This window comes from Cuculus canorus, chromosome 1, assembly GCF_017976375.1.
Source record: "Cuculus canorus isolate bCucCan1 chromosome 1, bCucCan1.pri, whole genome shotgun sequence".
NCBI lineage: Eukaryota > Metazoa > Chordata > Aves > Cuculiformes > Cuculidae > Cuculus > Cuculus canorus.
The window spans coordinates 101306151-101333167 of NC_071401.1; the positions used below are offsets into that span (position 1 = coordinate 101306151).

Below are 27017 nucleotides of genomic sequence, written 5' to 3' on the forward strand. Positions count from 1 at the left end.
AACACTTACTCTACAAAGATATTACTTTCTATGACAACTTACACAGAGATGGTGAGGCCACAAATGACTGCGAAACGAATATTCACTGCATTTGTACTCCAGAGTTAAAATGGTGGGAAGATGCTCCACATCATCTTTCAGATTTGAGAAAAGCTGTGAAGGTTTTCGGTCTAAGTACCTAAATAGAACTGAGAAAACTTTCTACCTGACTCTTCAACTTGCTAAACTGGTCAAAACACCCCAACAGCCCCTCCCCCCGTGTGCTCCATTTACTAGGATCTTTTCAGCAGCAATAAATCCCTTATGACCCTCACTAGAATTGTGATCTCAATATATTTTTGCAAATTTTGATCAAAACATTTATGTTACTTGAGAATACTATCTCCAGCTTACTTTAGATGAGTATTTGAGCATATTTGAGAAAAAAAGTATGTAATGATAAAGCATTCAAATATTTTAAACAGGCTTTGTAGGCAAATTATTGAAGATTTTTCTTTAATAAAGCAGAGTGGCATGCTATCAAAAGGCACAAATACATTTCCATTATCTGGTCTAGGAAACAGAAAAATGGCATGGTTATTATACTACAGTTTGATGATTGGCACTTAAATAAATAACCAAAGTAATTACCATCATAAAAAGAAAGCCACTTTTTTGGATGAACATCAATGCAGAGGCAGAAGACAGCAGGTGGAATTTACTATACCACTGTATGACTGTTGTCAAACAGCCTTTGTAGATGACTGCCACCATATAACTACGTTGTATATATCTATGAAGAGATAGAAAATAGGCCCAATCCTGCAAGCTGTCCTACGAATGTACATCCATCTTCATGCTCAACACCACTGATGTCAGTGGGGTGCCATATGAGGGGTGGGTACAGCCACACAAAATTTCTTGCAAGACTGAGGCCTAAATAAATTAATTATTGTCACATTAGACATTAGCAACACCAGAACAGCAAATATTTCTGCAACCACAAAAAAATCTTAGAAGCTGAAAAAACAAATAAAGAAACAAAACCATTAAATTCCAGAGTACATTTGCATACTAAATTGTAAAACATGAATTAAAAATTTTGATATCATTGTAGTAAACCAGAATGCATGTCTACTAAACAAAATTATAACAAGAAGCTCTAAGTCATTTTACTTAATTTTACTTCTTATTTTTGTTGAAGAGAGATTGTCACTGCCACATTCCATATTGTCAATAATTTCAATTTCTCCCTCCCACCCTTGCCCCTGGAGTATGTTAGTGTAACAATTCAGAATACTTTTACAAATAGTTATATTCTGTCAACTCTTCTGACATTTCATACTAACACTTAAAATTACTTTTAGATAGTAAAAGTGACATTTATACAGATACTTGGTTTCTTTCTTTTTAGTCTAGAATAGGAAAAGAAAATAAAGAAATTATGTTATTCCAGTTCTACACATATCTTACAAATTACTACATGCTGTCCCTCATTTGGAAATATTTGCAAATATCAGTGCTTTTGAGCATTCTTTCACAATTACACTTTGGCTTCCTCCTGCGCAGCATAAAGCCAAAGCACAAGAGAGAACCTATTAATCAACAGACCAAAGGGTATGCTTGGAACAGTCCATCAGTAATTCAAAACTGTTTTATTCTCAGCCCTCACGTAGTCCAAGTAGCAAGAGACTTAATAGCAGGAAGAAAATAAATACTTGTGGAAACAGCTTTTGATTTGTAATCCAATACAGTAGGAAATGCTTTTGCTTCCAATATTGAAATAATTTTGCAGTATATTTTACTTGTAAAGAGTATCACAGGCATACTAATAATAAATGTGCTGACAAGACCTCTTAAATCCTCTAATCCCATCACATTCTACTTAGAGGGCATATTAGGTAAAAAAAAACCAAACAAAACCAAAACGCCCAACATACAGCTGTTAGGTCATGAAGGCTTTTTGTGTAAGCCTCAAAAAGAAATAGTAATATTTTAAACACATCTACAGCTCAGCCTAGACACTGTTAGCTCTGCCCACATTGGGCATGAGGTGATGTGAAGTGCAGATGTTCCAGCCACTTCAACTGCATTATTCTCAGCTGCTTGAATTTTCCAGGTCCCTTCCTCACATTCTGATAGAGAGAGCAAGCTCAGCTGCAAATACATATTTGATAGGAATAATATTCACATATATAAATGAGGCAACTCGTTTTCTTAATTATAGGTTAGGGGACAGTCCTGCTTGTTATGTACGTACTCAGAAAGAAACAAGACAGAAATGTAATAGACGAGCAGCTATTTGATAGTACTGCCTGCTCAGTACACAGGAGCAACAGTGTGAGGTCATAAAGGAATATCTTCATCTTTCTTTCACCCAGAAGTAGTTCCTTAGCATTTAAAGAGAATTCGTTGCAGCAGTTTAAATTGTTCTCTTTCATGACTTTCATATCACATTGCTATCTCTTCTTACCCGTTCTTTGCACTTTGGTTCTGGTTTTGTGGGAACTTGACCTCTTATCCTACTCACACCAATGGTATGCCTCTGTCCTCAACTAATTGTTTCGTTGTAGGTATTTTGAAAAGTGAGGAAAAGTTCTAAGAAAACCCATAAAATGACTTAGTTTTGAAAAGTAAGAATGATCTATGAATTAAATATATTCTCCTTAGCTCTTTCAAATGCACTAAAGCTTGAGTTGACAAGGAGGTTAACCTACCATTTCCCCCAAATTTAAGGGCGCTCATTTACATTTCACTTTTGACTTCATGGCACAAAAGTCAACCACTTTGCAATGACTACAAAATATCAACTAAGAGTCAATAACATACTGTGAGAAATCACGAAATGTAAGGACTTCAAATATGAGCAAAATTCAGATATAGCATGGAGAGGATGTAATTTGCTGAGTAAAGGTACACTTAAAACTCAGTTATGACTTGGATTTGGAAAATCTGCAAGGTACTGTACAATTTACTCTTGACAAGTAGAATTTTTCAATGCATTTTTTTATTTGGGTTATCTACTTCTTCCAAAGTAAGACTTTAAAGAGTTTTGTAGGTGTGGATACACTATGTTGTCATGAAAATACAATATGTTGCTCCAATTAGTGGCAACACTAAATCAAAGATAATAAATAAGAATTAATCTTTCATCAAATAAATCAGCCAAATTTCAGAGTGCTGATGTTAACTAGGACAATGAGAAAGATTATCTTAAGGAATGCTTGACAGAGAAAAATGTATTAGTTCTAATGCAAGATAATGTTAACTAATAATTTAAAAATGTTCTTACCTATCTAGCCAAAATCCTTCTTTCTGTGTATTCTGACGGGGCTTTTTGTTGAAACAAAAGGTATGATATCATAAAGGACAAAGTGGTACCTTAATATGGCCAACTTTTTAATATTCTATGTATTCATTTTTTAAGCAAATGCATTTACTACATTAAATGCAGTTTTATCCCTTGACAAAAATTGTTAGAACTAAATGAACAATAAATACTACATGTGTATTAATATATTGGAAAAATAATTTGAGCTTGTGTTTAGTGTAAGTTTTAACTTGCAGCCAAGATTATGATAAAAAATTAGTCTTCTTTTCACACCTTTGCTGCCTTCTAGTTTACATGCAACCACCCAAATATTAATTCAGAAAACGTGAAGCACTGAAAATCCTGGGGCCTCTCAGAGTCATACTCATGTAGTTAGGATATGGCCAATATACTGCCACAAAATATATAGCCAATTTTATTTAAATCTGTACATTGAGTTTATTGACTTTTTACTATACCAAAAGACCCAGGTGGAACTGCAGATAGAGCTGGCTCTAGGTTGGAATGTCTTTTTAATTTTCTTAAGTGATAAACACAGCTGGAATGAGTACTAAGTGTATGCCAGCACTGAGGTCTTAAACATTATACTGAGACTGGTTTTCTTTTTTTCTTAAAGGCAACTTAATTTTTTCCTTTATCATAAAGGGAAAAAAATACAGTAGTATATGGCACTTTATGTATGTAGCTTGCACTGGTTAGGGATGCTTTGTAAAGTATTTTTCTAAATAGACATTCTTTGTCATACAATAAATTACAGATCTTATTCTACAGATTCTTCAAATTCATACCATGGGACTTCATGTCAGCGAACCTAAATACTAAAATAATTAACAAAAAAATAGAAAGGTACTGTCTTCAGAAACCATTTCATCATATGTACACATGTACTAACTACCCCAAGCTTAAGTTTCCCAAGAAATTAAGGTCAGCTGTAAAGTTTTGGTCTTGGGTTTACTTGAATCCAAATGCATTATCCAGACAGCTGAGGTTTATCTTATTATGCTTTGCTATCATCTTCTTTTGACTGGATGATGTCATTAGCAACTTTGATTTCTATGGTTTCTGGACTTAAAGCTTCTTTCCCATTTTCCTCCTTTAGTGGCAGTTTCCTGTCAGAAGAAAAGAGGAATCATGGTAGCACATAAATAACATATAATCTGGAATTTAAGCCTACAATGTATGTATAATTTACACAGCCTACAGCATTTCAAAAAAACATAATTTATTGAAAATAATGTATAATTACTGAGGTTCTTTGCTTTTAAAAATTCATGCTAACTCTTTCCATTTTTGCAAAGCCAGAATGGTTAAATGGTACATAGGAACATTGCTACTTCTTAAAATGCAGTTTCTACAATAAAACAAAAGAAACAGGAGAATGCCAAATAACCTAACTCAAGACAGCACATTCCCAAGGGTAACATGAAATACTTGCAGTCAAGCCTGTTGCTGAATCCAGGTTATATTACTTTTAAATGTCTGTATCTAAATGTAATTCAATTACATATGAAAGAAGACATCTATTATTGGAGGTTATGCCAAGAAATAAGTAAAGAAAAGAATTTCTTATACCACACAGAGTTAATGGAAGTTACTTAATTATTTTTTGCTAAAGCACACAGTCTAGCTGTGTTTTTTATAGCAAGACCAACAGTGAAATCGCTGAAGAAATGGCACAATAAGAAGCCGGCTTCTTCCATTCAACCCTGTTGTTATTTGAATGCAAGAAGACCTTCAAAAGGTATTTGAATTTCAGAAATATTCCTTTGGATTTTATAATCTTTAATTCCAATGTCAAAGGACTCCCCACCCATACTTTACAGGAAAGACAAAACATCGATTTCATTCAAAAAGGTCTCAAAAATTATTGATTCCCTACTGCCAGTAGTTACATATCAAAAAATATAGCTGTCAAATGTATCTATGGTTTACTCAGATGTTCATATAATAAAGTTTCCTGGGCATAATAGCTGTTAATCGTGACTCCAGTTTGGATTTGTTTTCTGCCTTTTTAAATAATGAATAGTGTGCATATGTCTCTTTTTATTCATAATAATTGTTAAATGTTTCAGTAAACTTCCACTGTGATTGCTCTGATGTCCCAAAGAGTAATATACTGTTCAAAACCTAAGGAATCCCTTAGGAATGTCCCTTGTAATAACGGTGTTTATTAACAACAAATAAACCAAAGCAATACCCACATTCCCAGTCTTATGAAATTTAGGCTCTCTGAAATGAACTAAAAAAAGTTACTTTTTATCTAGATGTTAAACAATGAGCACAACCTACATCTGAGAGAAATCAAAGAGTAGACTAACTTGTTCTGTTACAGTAAAATATGTGGGATATAAATCAGGTGTCTGGCTTTGACTACAGAGGGAAGTCTCTAGTAATTGTCTGCTTCACGTGGCACACCCAAAGGAAACAGACTTCAGCCCACAACACAATGCCTGAAGCAGAATTAACACAAAGCTATTTTTAAAAGGATAAACATCTGGCCTAGTGGAAGCATGGCCCATGAGGTACAGCTTAGGTTAGCAGGCACTTGTGTTAAAGGCCTGATAACGCAAAGAACTTAAACTATTATTAAAAAAGTGTCTAATTTAATCTAGTTTTATGTAAAGGCAGAGTAATTTTGCAAAAGATGGTGCTGAAAGGGAGTAAATATTTAGTCAAAGTAATAAGTGGGCGATTGATAGAATATACTGTGTGAAAATGTAAATAAATTGTTTTTGGATAAGTGGAGTAAGTATGGTACAAACAATTTTAAATTATTTGAAATAGGAAGATTTATTAGAACCCTGTTGGAGGATACCTGATACCACTGAAATCCATGATCACACAAATAATTAATTAGCCTTGCTTTCAGTGCAAGCAAGGAAAAATATAGAACCACAAACAAATAAAATGTTTTATGAGTTTTCATAAAAAAAAGTCCATCCACCATTCTTTGACCTTATTGTCTTTAAAAACTTGTGGGGACGTTTGGATAGGATGTGAACTTATCTGTTCAGTTATCACTTGACATTGCCCTTTTTGACTACGACAACATTTTTATTGTTATGGAATTTTTCTCTCCATTTGTTTCAAGTATTAATTCATATTTAATCGTGACTAATAGATTCAATTATTTTCCTATTTTAATTAACTAAAAGAATTTTAATTGTTTTAATTACATCCATTTTTTCTACATCTAATTTTTCTTTAGCTGTACCTATTTGAAATAATTTTGTATTTTTTCAGATGCACAGACTTATCTTTTCAGTGCTAAAAGCATTTTATAGTAAAAGATTTTTTGAAAAAAAAAAAGACTAGACAACTTTAAACAGATCCTGGCTGTTATCAGTCATTAATAATATTGACTTCCTCCAGCACTGCATGTGTCCTAACTGCAGCAGTCTGCTGATATTATCCAGACAAAACTTTAAATGGAATATCTACTTTCCTATTTCATAGGAAAATGGCTCCTAGCCTGTTTAATACTGGAATTCACTCACCTTCATTAATACTAAGAAAAACTCAACCACTACTAGAACCACAATATGTCAGACTAGGAATGTAATTATAGTACCACATTGCATATGATATTTTAATCAAATTTTATAATATGAAATTCAAAGCTTATAGTGATTTCCTGCCAATACTATTAAAACATGTTGACTTCCATAGGTACGTATTTTGTGCTCATCTGTGACACATGGTTCCCAAACATGGTTTTGACAGGAATCACCTGAGTTAAGACAAAATGTAGATTCCTGAATAATATACTGAGCAATATAATGAAAATACCCAATTAGTGTAAAAGGAAGTAATCTCTTAAATAATTATTTGCATTTAAAGTTCTGAGTCTAATTTGGTAGAATCGAAAATAATTCAGATAATTATTCAAAATATTTAACCTAATTAAAACTGAAAGCTTAACTTGTATACCTTTAAGACAGCTATAATTAGTCAGAATGAATCCCACTTTGAATGAACACTGCCTGCCAGGAATGACCTTGAAACTCTACCATCCTGTAAGCTAAACTCCTCCTTGCAAGATCCCTGCTGGACATCTTTACCCTGCCCAGCGTGTACCTTTTTATGGCTGATAACTCCTGTTGTTGACAATGTGGTTTTGTGTTATTCCTACTGAGACACTTACTTCTACCCAATTACATCCCCCTTTCCTTTAGTGGCATCACACCTGTACTTCATAGGGCTTCTCTATTTCATCAGCTATGACTTGTGTGTAAGCAGAAGGCCATTCCATGTTCCCTTAGTAGCAATGTCCCTTCAGGCATCCTGATGACAAAATGCTCTGTTGATATCTGGTTTCCTAAGTGATGCTGTTCAGAATCTTTAGCTGACCCCCATGCAGCTGTACCTTGGATTGCTGCCTTTTGCCACTGCTTGTGGGAGAAATTACCAATAAGGTATGTGTTATTATTATCTCTTAGCATTCCTATCCTCCAAGGAGATCAAGCTCCTTATCAGTTGTTCCCATTACCTAGTTATTTTTTTTCATGGCACCAGTGACTGATTCTTGCCTCCTCCTGTAGGACAATAAACCATTTTTAATCTTAACTTTCTCATATTTCACTTCTGTCAGCTGTTCCAATGATTGGGACAAGCAGGAAGAACTGAACTTAATCTTTTCTTGTATCGTGTTACTTGCTGGATGCATATCATTTGTATCTGCAAAATCTGCTGCTACAGTCTTGAAGCACAACAAAATGTTGCCCTAGTGCCTTACCACTAACACATCTAAGGCTCCCTGGACTTGTACAATGTTTACAACTACATTGCCCTAACTCCTTACAAAGCTGTGGGTTCTCGGTATAAATTCTAATAAGAAGAGCAAACACATCTTTAGACATGCAATAAATGATATAATTTTTTACTAACACAAGTTTGAAGTCTTCAGATACAGTTTCTTTAAAGAAGTTAATGTTCAGTTACACAATACATACCACCTCCACCCCCCCATTTACTACAAATGCCAATGACAGCCAATAACACAGACTTTTCCTTATTAAGGGTTCTGTCGTTTGCAGTTCTAGCTAGTAGCAAGGAAGGCAATTTTTTTGTATTTTCAGAAAAAGAAGGCTTTTATAATGATATCCTGTCCTCTTAGAAGATGCACCTCATCAATTGTGGTGCATCAAAAATTCAACAGGTGAGTTTCTATATTTACTGCAGAAGTGTCTTCATAGCCCTGAAAGCTATGAGGTAGGAATTTTTCACAACACATAAAAAGCTTTGGGGTCAAGCCAAAGAGACTTGTAGCTTTCTTTAATAATTTCAAATCAGTCAGTTTTTGAGGCTCAGAAATGAAACTCTTGAGCAATCAGTTCACATCCCTTAACATCATCAGGTGAGCTCTTAAAAGAAGGAATGGTACTGTCATCACCTTTGTCGAAATATGTTTCTCTTCAAACTACAGTTTCAGGAGAAAAACGAAAGAAAACCCCAAATCAGCACAACAGAAGCTCTCTTTGTGATAGTAAGCTTAGCAAAATACCAGCTACCTTGTGCCTCATCACAACCGTCAGTTTAACCTTCACACACATTTCAAAAAGTGCTATTCAGGTACAAACACTGACCACTCTACTCAGCTTAATCTTTTCCAGGGGCTGCAAAATGGAGCAGAGGACCTGACTGCCAGCAGCTGGGATCCCTGAATGCAAGGCTGGTACCAGTGACACAGGAAGCAAACAGAGCTTGTAAGCCCATAAACATAAATACTGAGCTATGCTCTCACTTACGTGAGCAAAGGCAAGAAGGGACCACCTCAGGAGGAGCTGGGTTTCTGGAGCATGGAATAATTGCGCCATACACACAAGGTGTGTGTGTGTGTGTGACCAAATCTAAGGCCTCTCTCGTGAGTCAGCTTATTCCCACAGACTGATGAATAATTGTTGGGTGAGCCCTGGGTATGTGGTAAAGATCAGCTGCAGCAGAATAAAAAGATCCTCATCCTCCTGCTGAGCCACCACTCAGAAGGGTCAGAAGGGTGGGGTGGGGGAGGTGTGGTGGTGGTAGGTGCCGGGGCTGAGAGAAAAGTGTGCAGAGCTGTGAACTACCACTGCCAGCTGTGGTCTCCTGTAGGGTTTGGAGGTTAACTGCAAGTGGCAGGGGAGCATGGGGACCAGATTTGGAGTGAGAGCCAGAGAGAGCAGGCAGGGCTCTGACCTCACCTTCCAGCCTATGAACGTAGCAGGGAGAGCTGGGGGATAGCAGGATCTGAGTCTGTGTACCTCAGGATCCAGGGCTGGGCACTGGCTACTGATGAGGCTGGACCTGATGTGGGCTCCTGGACTCTGGTCAGGGAGAATGGATGGGCAAGAGAGGGCAGAACATGTCTGCCTGGTGGCCCCTGATCCCAGTAAAAGCTCTGTTTTCATGAGCACAAGAGGAGCTACTTGGGAGTCAGGGCAGAAGGGAGGACCAGAAAATTTTGCTGAATACTAGCTAAACTCCAAACAGGTGGTGGTGGATACACTGCAGGATTGCCACTATCCTGGTGTTGCCATCTGGATAAAGCCCAGATATGGTTGTACTGTGGGTTACAGTAAAAAGAGAAAAATATCTAGTGATAACCTCATCCCTTGTATGTGGGTACCACATTTCAGAATGATTATTGTAGAAAAAAAAAACCAAAACTTTTTTTTTGTTTGTTTGTTTTTAAAACCAACACACTTCTACACTGCATTGCCTCAGCATGTTATCCCGGTGATGCTGTTTAAGTCCCTCCCAGAACATGGGAAGCCCAGTCCATCCTCACAGCCAGGAGAAGCCTGCGTGAAACGCTGGGGAATGTCAGACTACTTACTCTGGCTCTGTAAGGGGAGTTGTCTCATTTGGCTCATTTACTGGACTCCCATCTTCATGACTGGTAATTCTTTCATCCTCTGTTCTCATTTCCACTATCGGTTCTTTTGATCCATCTTTCCTAAAAAATATTAAGAGTCTTAGTCTCATGTCATCGTATTAGCCACACACTTTGCACATAACTAATTACAAAGAGCCCTTTTCTCAAGTCAGCAAAGAAAAAACGGAACTAATTATCAGTGACTAATACCACAGAGACGTATTTAACAGTGTGTTCCCAGTTCCTTGAAGTCTTCAAAGCATCCTGTATCCATGGTTACTTACCTAACTCTGAAAACATCATGGATTACCATCTCAAAAGAGCATTCTGTTTATGACTAAATAATAAGACTATGGCCTAGTCATGGGAATAGATGTAAACTTTCCTAACATAGTTTAATAAATATGGGTGTTGATGCCTAGTTATGCTTGAACTTTTCTGGCAGCTTTGAGAGCCTTCATGTTAGTATATACACTGATGAGGTATACTTTAATCTCCTGAGATTGTGTAAATCCCATCTCCCAGAAGGGGGTAAAGAGCCCTTGTGTGAGAAGAACCTAGCTCCTTCTTTTAACAGAGAAGAAATTCTGCTTCTACGTCAAATTGTCCCCACTTTAGGAAAAAATGCTAGTTTCTCACATACAAGAAAATGAATAACATTTGTGCCAACTGAACAATGAGTTGTAAGGAAGATGAAGCAGTGAGTACTGTCATTACCCTTCTTTTGGTGATACAGCCATGATATGGAAAGCACTATTCACTGCTACAGAAGTATTAACAATATGACTACTAATTAAAACCTCAAATATAATTTTACTCCTGAAAGAGAGAACAAAGGATACCCAAGATATACCTGATATTTCCAAACTAAAAGCTCTTTCCATGCAAATATTTCTCCACTATTCCTGCCATTAGATCAGAAATTGTATCCTGGAACTTTATTAGCCGCAGTCTGCAAACACAAGGTAACTGAGTTGCAGATGAACAATCACTTTTATGTTTAAATTTCCTGGACCTGTGATATTCCAGAGAGCAGTTAGATTGGTATACACTATAGCAAATACCCAGTTAAACTCTTGTCTAATTCATATCTCACATTTTTTGTATCATTCCTGAAAAGATAATTGTTAAATAGGCTGTCACAAGTACAATAATCCATCTGTTCAGGAATCACCTGGAACACCTTCTTGTAGGAATTCTTAAGGAAATTCTTTGTGCAGTAAAAAGAGAGTAGCACTGATAATTGTGTAGCCAAGAAGACGAGTAGGGAAAGATTAATGGATAGAAGTCTAAAGGATTCTTGTTACCCAAAAAATTATTTAAAATGCATGATTCGCACTTATTCATCTCTGCAAGTGAAATTCTGCTTTAAGATACACAAAAAGATGCATGCTTACTTCTGTAGATGATGCACTTAACTGTCATAGCTATCTCAAAACTCTAAGATGATTATGGATCATAGTAGGACTGGTAGAGGGAATCATTGAATCACTAAGTTCTACTTGGTTTGGCTATACATCTACTGTCCTACAGACAAACATACCAATCATAACCAAAAGCCTAAGAAAGATGTTAATAGCTAACAGTATTCACACATGATTGAGGAATGCCTCTCTAAAGAAAATACAAACCGTGTAACAACTAAAAATTCCACAGACAGGGAAGTGTTTTATAGGAAACACATCATGTTATTTCTGGGCAGCTGTGTGTATGTTACATGCATTGTATAATATCATCTACATGCATTATATATGGAACATAATTAATGACTATATATATCCTACAATCAAAATATAACAAAGAATTATACCACATAGTCAATCAGAAATCCAGAATGCAAACTGACAGATTTTAAAGACGGAAATATCAGTGTATTTTATGGAATGGCAGTTGGCATTAAATAAATTCAAACTTTAACTTTTCAAGCTTGTCCTGAAATTTTCACTTTAATGTTTATTTATGACCATAGCAGTCCTAAACATTTAAGATCTGATTGACTGAAGATCAACTGAACAAGGAAAAGAAATAAATTTAAATAAGACAGTTATTCTTGCAAAAGAAAGGTCATTAAGTAATTAACATTATGTGAAAAGCTTTATGCTTTTCTGAGACACGATGGAATGGCATTTAGGTATGAGATGCTGATAGCAAGGTATAAACTGCTGTCAAGTGACATTTGCATCTTTAGCTCCCTAAGATCTTCCCATTTAGAAATGGTCTGTACACCAATTCATACTTGGTCACTTTTTGAATACGAAATTAAAGCTGTGCTTAATAAGAAAGGACAGCTGAGTCAGAGCCAGAAGCTTCACATCCTGATTCTATTGACCTGAACACATTGGCTTCACGTAATAGAAAAAAAAAAATGATGCTATTCTTTCTCTTACTGTAAGCTGCAGAGAATTAGGAAATAGCTATTTTATGCCATAATTTTCATTCAAAAGCATTATTTGATGTAAATACTGTGTGCCTGCTTATGATTGGTTTTGATACACAGAGATGTATCCAAAAGGGTTGAGAACCCAACCGAAAAATGTCATCTAAGAAAGACACAGTCTCTGAATCCCAATAGCCAAAACCAAAACAAAAAAAGAAATGTTTACACACCCACTGCTGACAACACACAAGCCTGATACAGCTACGAATAATGAGGGCCATGAAATCTGATCTTCTTTACAGGCATATGGGGAAGAATGGGATCTGGGAAGCTGCAGGAGAGTGAACTGCAAGGCCTAACTACTGGAAGGGCTACAGCACACAGGAACTGGACCACTAAATGTTATTTAAATCACACAAAGACAGCATTCTCAAAGGTATTACTGTGTATATACAAGAGGTCTATGGGATGAATATAATGAGGAAATGATAAATTTTTTACTTAGAAAAAAGGAGCTGTCTAAAATGAGGGACCATAAGTAATCATCTCTCCAGTTTACCTGTTGAAAACTCTGTAAACATTGGGTCTTTAAAGCAGTGTTATTTTATTTAATCAGTACTTGACGCGTTTTGCCAGAGTTCTCACTCTCCACTCTTTTAATTTAAGGAAACATACTTGCTCAGTTTACTTGCATTCCGCTGACAAAGTAGCCACCATACAGGGTATTTGTAAGATTTGGGGTTGTTTTTTTCCACACTTATGCTTAGCAATCATTAACTTTTGCTTTTAAGAACAATCACACGAATCGGCATCTCACCCACATCCAATTCAGCACTCCTATTTTTCAAAATCTACAATACTTTTTATTCCTAAAGTCTATGGGCAAGAAACAGGATTTTCCATCAAGTGCTATATCTGAGAAGAAAAACTCTTTCAAGTTCTTCCATAATAATATGTCCTTTACTTCCAGATTTACTGGCACTGACACAACTATATGCTGAGCTTTTGGGTATTAGCAGCTCAAAGATGGATTAGAAGAAAGGTAGTTGCAATGATCTGTTACGTGTTCCTCAGGGACATCAGATGAGCCTATAAATATTACTGAATTACAATTGATTTCCTTTGTGTCAAGCTGCGCAAAGAGGTCATCTTAAAGTGAGGTATGGCGAATGAGGTTTTTTATGTGCATTTTTCTTTTAAGGCAACATTCAACCACAAACAATTCTATACATTTCAGGGGAATACTTTCCCAAGTAATAGAAACATTTTATTAATTCCCTCTGCCACACCACAAAATGTCTATGAAGTTAATATAAGTTGGACGGCCAACTTTTTCTTTTAACAATGTTTCCAAAATATGTGACTAATACTCACAAGTAAGCAGCCTTTCCTTCTTCCAGTTCTTTACTTTTTCCGCTTGAACCACTCTTTTTCCCACAGATCCTCCTGGTGATGCACATTAGCAACCCACATTGTCGTAAAAAGAAGCAGCTAACATCAGTCACAACCAGGATTAACAGAAGGGCTGCTACTCCCAGGCCAATGACAGCACCAAGTCCAAGACCATTAAAAAGAGTGTCTTGAAAGAAACAAAATTAAAATGTATTAATAAAATTAATCCCGAAGAATAATATTTTCCCAAGCTTTTGAGCAGTAGGGCAGGAAGCTGAAGGATGTTTAGAAATGAATCATTCAGGAATTAATGGAAATAAACAGTCCTGAAGACTAAACGTGTATACAACCTGATTAAAAAATGTCAGAAAAAACCCTTTTCTACATATTATTGCCCATTGTCAAAATTCCAGTATAGTCACAGAACATAAATGACATTATTTAATAACACATAATATCATATCTTAACATTTTAGGACTGACAGTATCAATATGCAGACCAAGAAAAACATTTTAAATGTTCAGCATAATAACTGTTGATATAAGTTATCGCTTTCTACATTTCAAATATAATTAGCAGTGGCACTAAGCAGAATTACTGAAAGTTTAAAAGAGTGCTAAAGCGGTACTTATTCTTGTAAAGGTCATTTTTTTAATTAAAGTAGAATGAGCAAGTTTTCAAAGAAGTTAGGTCAATCTATTTACTCTGCAAACAGCTGTACACATTCAGTCCTAATACAATTAGTATGAGGATAACTATGCATATTATTAAATCATTGTAGAGTTAAGACCTCATTTTGCAGTCTTGTACTTGGAAAAGACATTCATACGCTTCAAAATAAACACATTCCACACCTGATCTTGCTTTCTGTATTTGTATTATGACAGTTGATGCTTAGCTAATTTTACTCCATTACAAATCTCAGAAAGAATATTTTAATGTCTTGACTCATTTGACATTTCCATAATAGACAATAATGTTACAAACGTTTGAACACTGTGATTCTGAGAAGAACAACAATTATCCTGTCTGTGAACTCAGATGACCATTATACAGAGGACTTGTATCTGATCAAAAGCTAATGAAAAAAAAGCCACCTCAGCAATGGTTCATGCACCCCCTTTGTTAAAAAAAGGTGTCAGTCTAGCACAGAAACTGTCCTGTGTGATGCTGTCTTAAGAAATCTCCACAGTGGAGTGGAACTGGGTTCTTTTCCACATAGGTGTTGCACATCAGAATTACTTATGCAATGTTAACATGCCTTGGAGTGATGCATGATTGAGCAGTGTAATGGTACACTTCCATTCAGCTATACCTATGCCTGTTGCCAAAATTTCTGCCAAGATTTTTCTGACAGTAGATTACTTGAATACAGCTGTAACAGACACCAAAACATAACATAAAGTAATATAAAAGTTTTAACGGGGCTACTACTATAATCATTATCTTCTTTTTATTAAACCTCCTTTAACTATTGAACATTTTACTTCTTATGCAATCGATTTAATTGTCTATTGTATTAGTTGTTTTATTATAGAACTGTTCTTCAGAATGCTACTACATAATAAGCCAGAATTCAATGTACATGTTTACATGGAGGGACAGGCAGCTAAACAAATATTACTTCAAAGTTATTTTCCTTTCTTTTGGAAGACTTAAAACCCACTATATAAATAACAAAAATAACGACACAGCAATGAAATGATATTTCATTTATGCATTGGCCTGTTAGTAATGTTGGAAGTTCACATTGCACATGAATTAGTTTTCTTTGAATTTGTTTTCTTTGTTTAACTTTCCTAGTTAAATATGACAAGTATAATTTCTGATACATCTTCCAAAACTTACTTTCTCTACCCATCTATTTGATGACTTCCTTTGTAATTGCAGTAATTTGTAATTATCAATCTGAATTGTCAGGGAGATATAAATAGATATAGTTACTGTTTACTGAAAAACACATATTTTTTCAAGAGATATTATACCAATAAATTCTAGAGTCCAGTTCTTTGCCTTATATAGAAAAGTTTTCCTCTCTATACCTTCTTAACATCTAAAGGGAACTGTGGATGTGAAGGATATTTTTAGAAGGATTCAGGACTGTTTTGTTATTGTTCATTTCTTTGGGGATTTTTTCCTTTTTTTTTTTTTTTTGTTAATGCAGTGTTAAGAAGATTTTACTATGGAGACATACATTTTTCAGTGATGTAAACAGCATTTTCAGTGTCACTGGAACATTGTGATGTGGGCAAGCTTCCCACTCTGAATGATTCAGTGACAAAAAAGCCTACACAATATTTTCACTGGCAAGTGAAGGGAATGTTTATAGTGACAATATTGCTCCTTTGTACAATGACATTCATATTCATTGCTGTGGTAGTGGGGAAAACTTTGGTTTTAATTTTTAATTTTCTTGGTATTGATGAGACATTTGAGACCTAAGTATTTAACTATTGCATATTTTTCTGTTTCTTTATAAGTGATATTTTCCTTTTCATTCAGTATTCCCCATCCTTACTACAGCCCTACTTGTCCCAAATCCTATTTTTCCTGCTTGCAATCCATTTATTCACACAGGTTTCTGTTTCACAACACTTGAAAGTGATTTCTTACAATTCCCAAGACTTTTCTGACACTTCTTTCCTTAATCTCCCACACGTCAAACAGTGACAGGAACACATCCTGCAGCAGGGCAAGAATCATGGCTGTTACCAACCTTCTCTGCTGTCTTAGATTTTTCAGGTACTTGGAGCGCCTCTTGTCTTAAAAGCACCTAATATTAATATTAGTGAAAAAATATAAAATTAATTTTTAAGAAGTTCGTCTTCGGCTTAGCTCTGTTCTTTCTTAAACAACTGGGACTTTGTACTGGTCTATGTACTCCCACAAAAGTCAGTTTTACAGCTAGCTTTACAACTAATGCCAACTACTATTAAAGTAGACTTAGGCCTGTCCTGAGTGCTTTCAAAAATCAAATCCTAATATACCTATGGTATCAAAAGAATGTGAAATTTTGTCTTAATACATTATGACATCAACAGAAGTACTAATTCTGTGACTAGATGAAATATTTGTATCATATTACATATTGCTTTTCAATCATCTTTGAAAAACAACTTTGTTATCAAGAAGTTTTGCCCTAAATTGAGATTAGCTTTGCTGCAACAATTCTTAAGCAATACAAAAAAATACACTATAAGCAGCAACGATTTTGAACGTTTTATTTTGCAGTGTTCCTGTACGTACCAAATGGACTCAAAAGCCTAGTGCCAACTTTGTGTTCTATAACAATGAAGTATTTATATACTATATATATCTTCTTTCTGGTTGAAAACACACTTATTTTTAATCATAAGAATTCAATGTTAATGTGAAAGAATCAATTCTTAACAATTGTGTGAAAAGGTTTATTGTATACCTGTCTTAATAATCCAATGCTTTTAAAGCTTTTGAAAACACTGTATTTTTTGAAAAAAGTGTAAGTTCAATGGTTCTGAAAGTTTTAATTACAATTTGTCAAAATATGCTAAATTTAAAGTTATACTCTTTGTCGTATAGAATATGGCCTAAATAATATAATACACCTTGTGATAATAATAAAGGAAACTGCTAACTTTAGTCACTTCATTTCTCTGCTTCTTCAAGTAAGTGCTTATTTGTGACTACTTGATGAAATAAGATTACAAAACTTTCAGAAATGCAATTAAAAAAAGGAGGCATGTTTCTATAATTGTAATGGAAAGTATTCACAATTTTCAAATTCCCACTTATTCAAATAAGTTGTATCTCTATCTTCTAATAAAATAACTGATCACTTTTGCACAAATAGTTATTAGAATAATGGGAAAGAACAATGAAGAACTTTGGCAAATAAAACAGAATTTTCTAGTGAAGAGAACTAACCGGAACGATAAATTTTCCGGACCCTCAAATGTAAATTCAGAGTGACTTCTTTTAAGGAGCCTGTATCAGAAACTCTAAAGGGAAGCAGGTCTGAAGAGACAGCCACTATCTACATATGCACACAGAGTGTACATGTACATTTTGTACACAGGAAACTAAGTACCCAAAGTCAGTTCTTCATTTCACTCATTGCAATTACTCATTTGTTTCAAGATGCTTTGAATTGCTTCCTTTTTTTTTCTTCTCCTCTCTCTTTGGGGACATAAATATACTCGAATTTGGACATCATACATGGAAATAATTTCTCAGCTGATAGCAGCTAAAAGAGACCTTTTACAAATTATTATGTCTAACATTTATATTTCGTTGCCTTTTAATAGTTTGCATTTTCTTGTACTAAAAAGGGGACATATCTAAACTGTAGGACTTGCATAACTTTACTCACTGCCTGTCAAAACATTTCCCCCTTAATTTTCCAACAGGAAATGTTCAAGAGGGGTTTTAATGGAGCTGTTGTGTGTTCCAGGTCCTTTGGTGTGGGTAATCAGTGTGCAAGGAGTGTGTGGCACCCAGCAAATGTTACAAGTTACAGGTACCGAGAATGAACTCTGTCTCGGGTACCACATGAAGGCAGCACGTACATAGATTTTTCTAGTGCATGAGAATGGTATGATGCTGGAAGACTGTAATAATTAGGAGAAGAACCATTTCTCAGCTTTATTCTAAAGCATCCCATCACTACCTGCTCCTGCACCTTACTGAGATTAAAATCATAGGAGGCAGAATGGAGTAAAGAACCAATGACCTCTCTCTCCCTTCCAAACAAGCTCCAATAATACGTCTGCCACAGCCAGAACTGTATGAGCTGCTTTTAGCAATTTAAAACAATAAAACTTGACTTTTGAGCCAGGTAAGTGCCCAGCAGCTACATGTCTACCTTCAAATAAAATAAAAAAAAAATCAATACAGCTGCAGTATCATTTTTTTTTTAAAAAAAATATGATTCTGTGAAATCATTTACGGGGGAAATGTACGATGCAGAAGAGAACATGACAGTAAATCCTTTCTATCTTGTTCCTTAATACAAAAAGATGCTAACAAGGCTATAATGAACATTAATTTTAATGCTTTTTCTTCCCCAGTGACCCCTTTTTTTTTCATATATTTACTCAGTCACCATAGTAAAAAGTGCTTTTTTGTCTACTTGTATAGGAAGACCCAGGAAAAACTGGGTAGAATTCCTCATTCTTTCTGCAGAAGCAGCAGACACATAAGGCAAAGAGAGAAAATGCACTTTGAGGGCAAGCTGCTCTCACTTCAGCTATCTGATCAATATGCTTTTCTCAATACTTTCAAGGCAGAAAATGGGAGGAAACACCTAACACTTTACATGTGTTGGAAAGCAATGCTTTTTGCCTTTGACAAGAAGCAGCTAATGGGAAAGGCAAAGAGAGGCCAGCATCGAGGGTGGAGAAGTTGTGCCATGACAGCAGCTTTGTGGAGTTTGTGGTGTCAGTTCTGTGCTCAGGTTTTAAGTGGTCCTTGGGAAAATGACTAAATTTCTGTGTCCCAGAATCCTCCAGTCAAACTGACAGTAGATTTGCTTAATGTGTCTCTCAGAGGAATTTCTAAGAACCCGTGCAGTCTAAGATTGACGTATGCACTGAAAACATTCAGATACATGTGGTTTCGGTATTGCCATTACATGAAAGGTCAAATTATTTTAATTGTGTTATTTGAGACAATTAAAAATCACACTGCGCACATACTACAGAGACCTGAGAGATTTTTTGTCATACTGGATGACAGCTGTAATCAGAGTACTGTAGTCAGGAGAACTGAAAAAAAAAGTCCAAATATGTTGAGATTCTGTTCAAATTGGTAAAATATTTACTATTTGACAGCACTTTCTTTTAGCTCTTTAAGACATACGTAAAGGCAAGCACAACAGTTTTAAGAAGTATTACTGGGAATAATATTTTTAATATATAATCATTTTATAGCATAAGCTACAAAAAGAAAATTACAAATGCTGTTGGTATATTGTGTGTATTTTTTCTTGAAAGAGTTACACTTGTAAAACTGCAAATGTCAGCAGAGCTGTACTTGGTGTGAAAGTGTTGTGTACTAATATAGTTTCTTCCAGTACAAAACATCTGCCTTTTGGGATACAACGGTTTTGAGCAGTCAGATTAAATCAGTATGGATCTAGTGCTCCAGCTACGTATTTATAGAGACATTTCACATACTTGCATCATTAGTGGAGTAGGATGGGAGCCACCTAATAAGAATAAAACTAAAAAATGAGGAATTATAATTTTAATGTTGCTTGCTCGTTTGTTTGTTTGCTTTTTAATATTCACTATTGTATAAAACACTGAAGTTTACAGTTGAAACAAAAATATTTATACAATTGCTTCAGTTAAAAACACAATGTAGGTAAGACAAGAAAAGAAGTGTTTATCAGTAATAAAGAAACTACAGATAAAAATATTTTAAGTCAGTTTTCTTTATTACAAAAATGAAGACAGAAGTTGCATAAGCTAAAATGAACTGTGAACAACAGATGAAAGATGCACAAAGTTACATACATTTCCTGACACTGTGTTTGGAAAGATGCTGAGGGACATTACGTTTACACTATGAACACATCCTTCAGGGAGAAAGCAGAGAGATGACAGCAAGTACTGCATGCATGAAAGAAATCAGTGGAGCAAAATGGTGGTGAAATATGAATAAAATGAAAAAATATGCCATTGTTTCACAAATTAAAATAAACTACTCTGAAACCAGATTTTTTTCTTGCCTTGTTTTGGAAAACAGAATCCTACGGAAGCTGCAATGCTTGCAATATTTTTCCATAGAAATTGTTTTGAGCGCATTGTGTATATTTTCAAATGCAATTCTGTTGGAAATACACATTCAGTAAGATTTACTTCACTTATATTACAGCTCAATTAACATGTATTATAATTAAAATGATACAAAAATAATGTATTCATCAGAAATTGTCTCTACAAAGAGTTAAACATATAAAATAAATATTCAGAACTAATAATATCACAAAATATAATGGGAGTACAGTGGCAAGAATTGCTACTACAATTTATCTGGATTTTAGACCATAAAGAAAAATGAACAAAAATGGATATTCTTACTTCAGTTGCTTGATCTAGTTCTTGCAAAACATCTAAACTTAGCAGCTCTCAAACATACAGCTTCCATATAGCTACTGTTTCTAAACAAGCAAAGTCGGTAGATTCTTTTGATATTTTTTTCACCTTTGGCTTTATCGGGATGTTGTCATTGGGATACAGGAATAGGATTTTCCCTGTGAGTTTCCATAACGTACACATTAAGCCTGATAAAAGCATACCAAAGGAAAACTGAAGATTCCTTATATGCCTGAGAAAACTGAATGGATGAAGTACAATGTGATAAGCTCAAAAGAGCTCTAGATGTAGCAGTCTCTTATGTCATTAAGCCCTCAGAATCTACATTTGTCTTGATGTTTTTCAAATTGATTCCTAAAAGTAAGAGTCCTTTTTTTTTTTCCTTTTTCCTAAAAATCTTGAAATAATGAACAATTAGAAATCCTCAACATACTGGACAATGGGTAGAAGATTGAAAACTATTAGCACAAGCAGAAATTGTATACAAGTTTCTATTACCTGTTTTTAAAAAAAATACAGGGTTTTTTTTCAGTCTTAATTAGTGACGTTTATATTTGCATGCACGTCAGTGGAGCTATTAAATTCAGTGAATGAGGTTTGCATGCTGGAAAGATAATGTATGGTAAGGCCCAGGAATCTAAGTGAGTATTGATCATCTGGTTATTTATTTAATTAAACCACTATGTCTTTTTCTCTTATAAATATCTATTTTTCATATGCACATCATATATTTTTTTACATCAATGCCTTACATTTCTACCACAAAATTAATTAGAATGTTATGTTGCTTGGTAATAGTATTTTTTGCACAACTTATAAGACCAAACAGATGGATATATTTTATTTCCAAATATATACATGCCTTTGTCTGGGCAACATTTCTCCTATTTAGCCAGACAGCAATTTATATTCTACTATCCCTACTTAATAAATGAAGGATAAAATTTGAAGTTATATTATGTAAATATATAATTGGCAAATGTTAGGAGTTTGTAAAAACTCTGAAAACAAGAAAGAAAACAATTAAAATCTGATTAAGAAGGGAGCCATCCTTAGATTCAAGAAGTTGTAAGTCAAAACGTTTTAAAAATATTGTTTGTTAGACGTATACTGTTGTATGACAGAATAATCATTATTCTTTTTAAGTTTCTGTGCTATCGTTTTGATTTAAGGCATAAGTTCAGCATAGAATATTTTAGGACTTCAGCCTTACCGACAGTTGACTATTACGATTTCAAAATATGTGACAATGTTGAAAAAATAGTAACATTTTACACTGTCAATCAAAAGAACTAAAATCCCTTTTACAATTACTACTTTTAAAGGAACAAATTTACTTATCTAACATATAACTACTATTGACAGCAGAACATTAAATTCAATTTATGAAGACATATTTATCACCTTAATACAGTTTCAACTACAATTTTAAAGCTGTTCAGTCTATACCTACCAATTATAATTTAATTTGAAAATGTCTCTTTTTACTTTTTCCTCATTCTTGTCTGTAGGAAAACAAAATTTTAAAATCTTCTGAATCTCCCTAGAGATTGTACAATATATTGTAAAATAATCTTGTTCTCACTGCTTTTAAAGACAGATTTATGAAACTTTCTTCAAGAGAAATACAAACAAAACTGTATTAGTTATTCATCTCAGGAGATACATGATAACCACGGAATTATTCTTTTCCTCCTTTTCTTTCTCATTATAGAGGTTTTGGGACATTGCCTGGAACTGACTCACTCTGTTGTCACAAAATCCCTATAATACTGTCCTAACTCACCCTCTTTGGACTTTGACATCAGGGGTAGGGCCAAAGAAAAGGATCATATTCAAACTACCCGATAACCACAAAATGCCTAATGCAGAGAACGTATATTGGAGCAGACCTAAAATATCTCTCACTTAACAGGGGAAACTTATGTTGTTTCCAGCTGAAGCTACTATCAGTTGGAAGAAAGATAAGTGAACCAAATCTGTCTCTTTATCCCACTGGCATTGTGATGCTGAGGATAAAAGCCAGCTTGTCATTTATAATGCATATTTAACTTCTAAAATTTCTCAAGGCTTTTCATTATCTCTTTCACAATATGTTTGGAGAGTTCACAGTCGATCACTCTCTGTGCCCTAATTTCTACCTTTTATACCTCTCTGCAACATTAGAATGACTTGCTAAAATAATAAATTTATAACTGGTAAAAAGTACTTCAAATGTTTAATCAGGGCAGGAAAATTATTTAGAAATTTTCATTTTTCTACTTTATACATACTTGTAGTAGTCTCCTATCTCATTTTATTATAAAAAGTAAGAACAAAGACAAGTATATGAGAGGTAAAATATGGAGGAAAATGTTTAGTAGAAAAGTTTTAAGTTTTCAAATTTTAGGAAATCAGGAAAATGCTGCAAAATAAGAAAATGCCAGAACTGGACTGCCTGTGCAACCTTAATGAGGCCCTGTTTTATGTTTCATTCTATGAGACCATCTAAGTTCTACTCAAGACCTTAAAAATCCAGAGCTAGATACTCACTAGTTGTGACTGTATCTACAATTTCATTTACTTTATTATTCAGTATGTGTTGTCTACAAGAGAAAATGTTTTTTCCTTATACACACCCAGTTCTTATCTTACAATGCAATCAGAATGCAGAAGGGATGTGACTGCAGACAATAGCCTCTCAAAAGACTTTTATTCTCTTCCAAGGTGTTTGTGTATCACTGTGCTCCTAACAAACTGACAAAATGCTCCTGTGAACATATCATGGTATGCTTGTGCTGAAGCACACTCAGCAAAGATCAAACGATTCACTATTGACCAGTTGTGAACTGAGATTTTCAGAGGCTTCTAATGAAGACAGACTTGGGAAGGATTGGGTTATTTTGCTGTTTTTTGGGGGTCATCATCCCCCCAGGAATACAAGCAGAATCTACTTACTAGATATTTGTCAAATGTTAGTTCTCTGACATGTACTTTCAGGGTTTTTTTTTTTATTATCACAGGGAAAAAAAAAGTGGCAATGATGACAACAAACTTTTTCACTATCTGAATTTTAGAAATGTTTAGAAAAAAATGCCTCTTGCAAAATTTCCTGTCCAAGGTGATTCTTACCCTCACCCTCCAAAAATAGTGTAATCAATAGGACTTGTCAGTTATACTCGTTTGAAAATGTGTTCTCACACCTGAAAGTTTTTGACATCTGTTATGTGTAGCGAGCAGTCCAAAATCCTCTATATCACAGTTAAAGAGAAAAGTTTAGTTAAAAAAGATAGTTTTATGCTAAAATTCCTATACTTCATTAATTAATGCCTGCAGATTCAGAAAGCACTTAAGCATTAAACAATTTTTTTTAAAACAACACATAAAATTTAATAAGAAAGCCAATGCATAATTCACGTTGTTTGTGCATGGAAAGAGGTTTCTTCCAACTGACTCTGACTGAGAACTAAAAGTTTTGACTTCTAAAAATTAGAATATAAATTCTATTTCTTCACCATATCATGCTAGGCACATGTCAACATAATTGATTTCAAGTTAATTGCATGACATTAGGATAAAGTGATAGCACATACTGGTGAGGGCAACTACTGAAAGAGTGGCCCCTCTTAACACAATGAGAGATTTTGTACAGATCACAATGAAGCTAAGACTTTTAGAATGCTATTTGCTTGAATTCCAACTACTTCATCATAATAAATATGTAATTTTTTCAAAAAACTGTTTCTGTTAATAAATTTAGTCTTCAGATTTACACAAATGCATTTTGAAGACAACTTACTTGTGACACAAGCCAGTTTTCTAAAATAATGGTTATTTGTTTTAGATGAATAGAGTTTCTTTAAAGATGGTTTAAAGTAAAAACATTCAAGAATAAGTTGAAACTGGCAAAAATGGCCATAATCACTGTTTCCAAGAAATAAGAATATCCCTTACACTGGTGAAATGACATAAGAACTTAAATTTGACCAAATAATTTCAAAGTAGTAAGATAAAAGTATTGAGAACTGAAAGAAATGAACTATAAGAGTCAGTGGGTGGAGAGGTGGGAAATCAACATATACTATTAATTTTTTATCTTTGCTATGTTAAACAACACTTGGAAAAGAAGTATCTTAATAAAAACTATTTAATTCTGCCTTAGCTTCAAATTGCATTGATTTCTTTGGAATGAACTATAAACATAGTCAACTACATAAATTCTAAAATCAAATCTATTCAGTAAAAGTCTGTGTAGACCTTTACTAAACTAACATTTTTCTGAGATTTTGTACACATTGTTCTGGTTGCAGAGGTCATAAGCAATTCTTTTAAAGTGTAAAATAGGGAAATCTACTTTTCCCTTTCCTTACTAAAGATAAAACTTGAGCTCTTTGGATCTTCAAGTCTAACAAATGCCATGAAATGGAATGTGGCACCATTACAGCAAAAGAAGCGAGTTTAGTGGACAAAGACCTATTTCATATGCTGGAGCATGGCTGCAGTGAGGCACAGAAAACATACATAAAATTAAATAGTACAAACTAAATCAATTCATACATTATACATTAGGAACAAAAGTTTGTTGAAATCTGCTAGAAACTACAGAGCATGTATATATTAAGCAAAAAGTTTTAAGTACATAATGAACAAGCTAGTATAAGCACAATTCTGTGAGAAAGACTAAAACAAAATTAAAATACTCTCATTGAAGAACACTTGATGGTGTACCTGGAAAGCTATGTGACTCACAATGGTAAGGTCTATGCATAGATTTTTTAATAATCAAAATATAGTTGAGAAAATATAATTAAATCACATCGATCACATTCCCCAGCTTCTGTCAGATAGGAAAGACAAGCATCATGTGTTGAATTTGTCACAGTTACAAGGTTTCCAAACACTTACTTGTCACACTTACAAGGTTTCCAAAAAGCCCAGTGAAGAATTTTACATGCACAGACTGAAGTAATTACACTCTTTAGGACTTCAACTAGGAGTGGAAACTTTGGAAGCACTATAATAAAGCACAATTTTATACACAGATCTGTGTCTAGTTTCCTGTAAACAAAAATTAAGAGGAAAAGGAAGAAAATATATTGCTTGCCTTATCAACAGGATCAAAACATGCACCAGAAACTTATGACTACAATGAAAGAGAAAACAGCAGCATTCAGCTGCAGAGATTGGCCTCCATTTTCATGTCTAGTAGCTTCACAGCATCTATCTGTGTGGATAAGAATCATTGCCAAAAATAAAGAGTGTGAAAAAAAGTAAATTGGAGAAGAAAGTTAAGAAGTTATAAAAAAGAAATAAAAATTGAAAAATAAAGTATCAAAAGGAAGTAAGTGACAGTGGGAAAGAAAAAAGAGAAAAAGTAATTAATTTAATATTTACATTTTAGCAAAGACAATCACTTGAACTTTAATAAAAACATCAAATTAAGGAATTGTAACCATTGAAGTGCTCTGGACAAATCTGGATAATAAAGTATGCAAACTATAGGAAAAGTGAACCTTCATAGCAGCAAGATGTGTTTCTCCACAGCAGTCAAAATGGTAAAATCTTTCATTTAACTCTAAAACAATTTATTTAGACACTTAACCTGAACCATGTCACCAATTCTCTCATTTCCCCTTAAGATGAAAAAATATTCATCCAAGTGAACCCTAAATACAATCTTTTATGTGTCTTTCATGCTGAAGGTTTTACTTAGGAACTTAGGACATGACAATAGTACACCTGTTAGAGAGTATTTGAAGCAACAACAAACACCAGCCCATAGGCTGAAAGAAGAAATTATAAAATATGTCAATAATTACATAAAAAGAATGTTTTAATCATGCATGGGAATAAAGAAGAGAGAAATTTATTTAGCTTTTTTTTTCTTGCCAAAAAGTTTATCTTGTTCCCTAAGCATTGTAGGAGTCCAGAATGGACCACTGTCAAAACTGGCATCATTAAAACGCACACAAGTCCACTTGAAATAATAAATATAATTATCACAGGTATCTGGGTAATTAGATATTGGC

The 27017-nt window shown here is 34.4% G+C and overlaps 1 protein-coding gene across 1 annotated transcript in view; it reads right to left on the bottom strand.

The window, feature by feature from the left end:
- Positions 1 to 3323: 3323 nt before the first annotated feature.
- Positions 3324 to 27017, bottom strand: part of NCAM2 (neural cell adhesion molecule 2) — a 271224-nt gene continuing 247530 nt past the window's right edge. The window contains exons 17-19 of the mRNA XM_054061402.1: positions 13915 to 14119; positions 10125 to 10244; positions 3324 to 4419 (exon numbers count right to left, since the gene is read on the bottom strand). Of these exons, the coding sequence (XP_053917377.1) occupies positions 4308 to 4419; positions 10125 to 10244; positions 13915 to 14119 (437 nt within the window). The 3' untranslated portion in view covers positions 3324 to 4307. The remainder of the gene's footprint in view (positions 4420 to 10124; positions 10245 to 13914; positions 14120 to 27017) is intronic.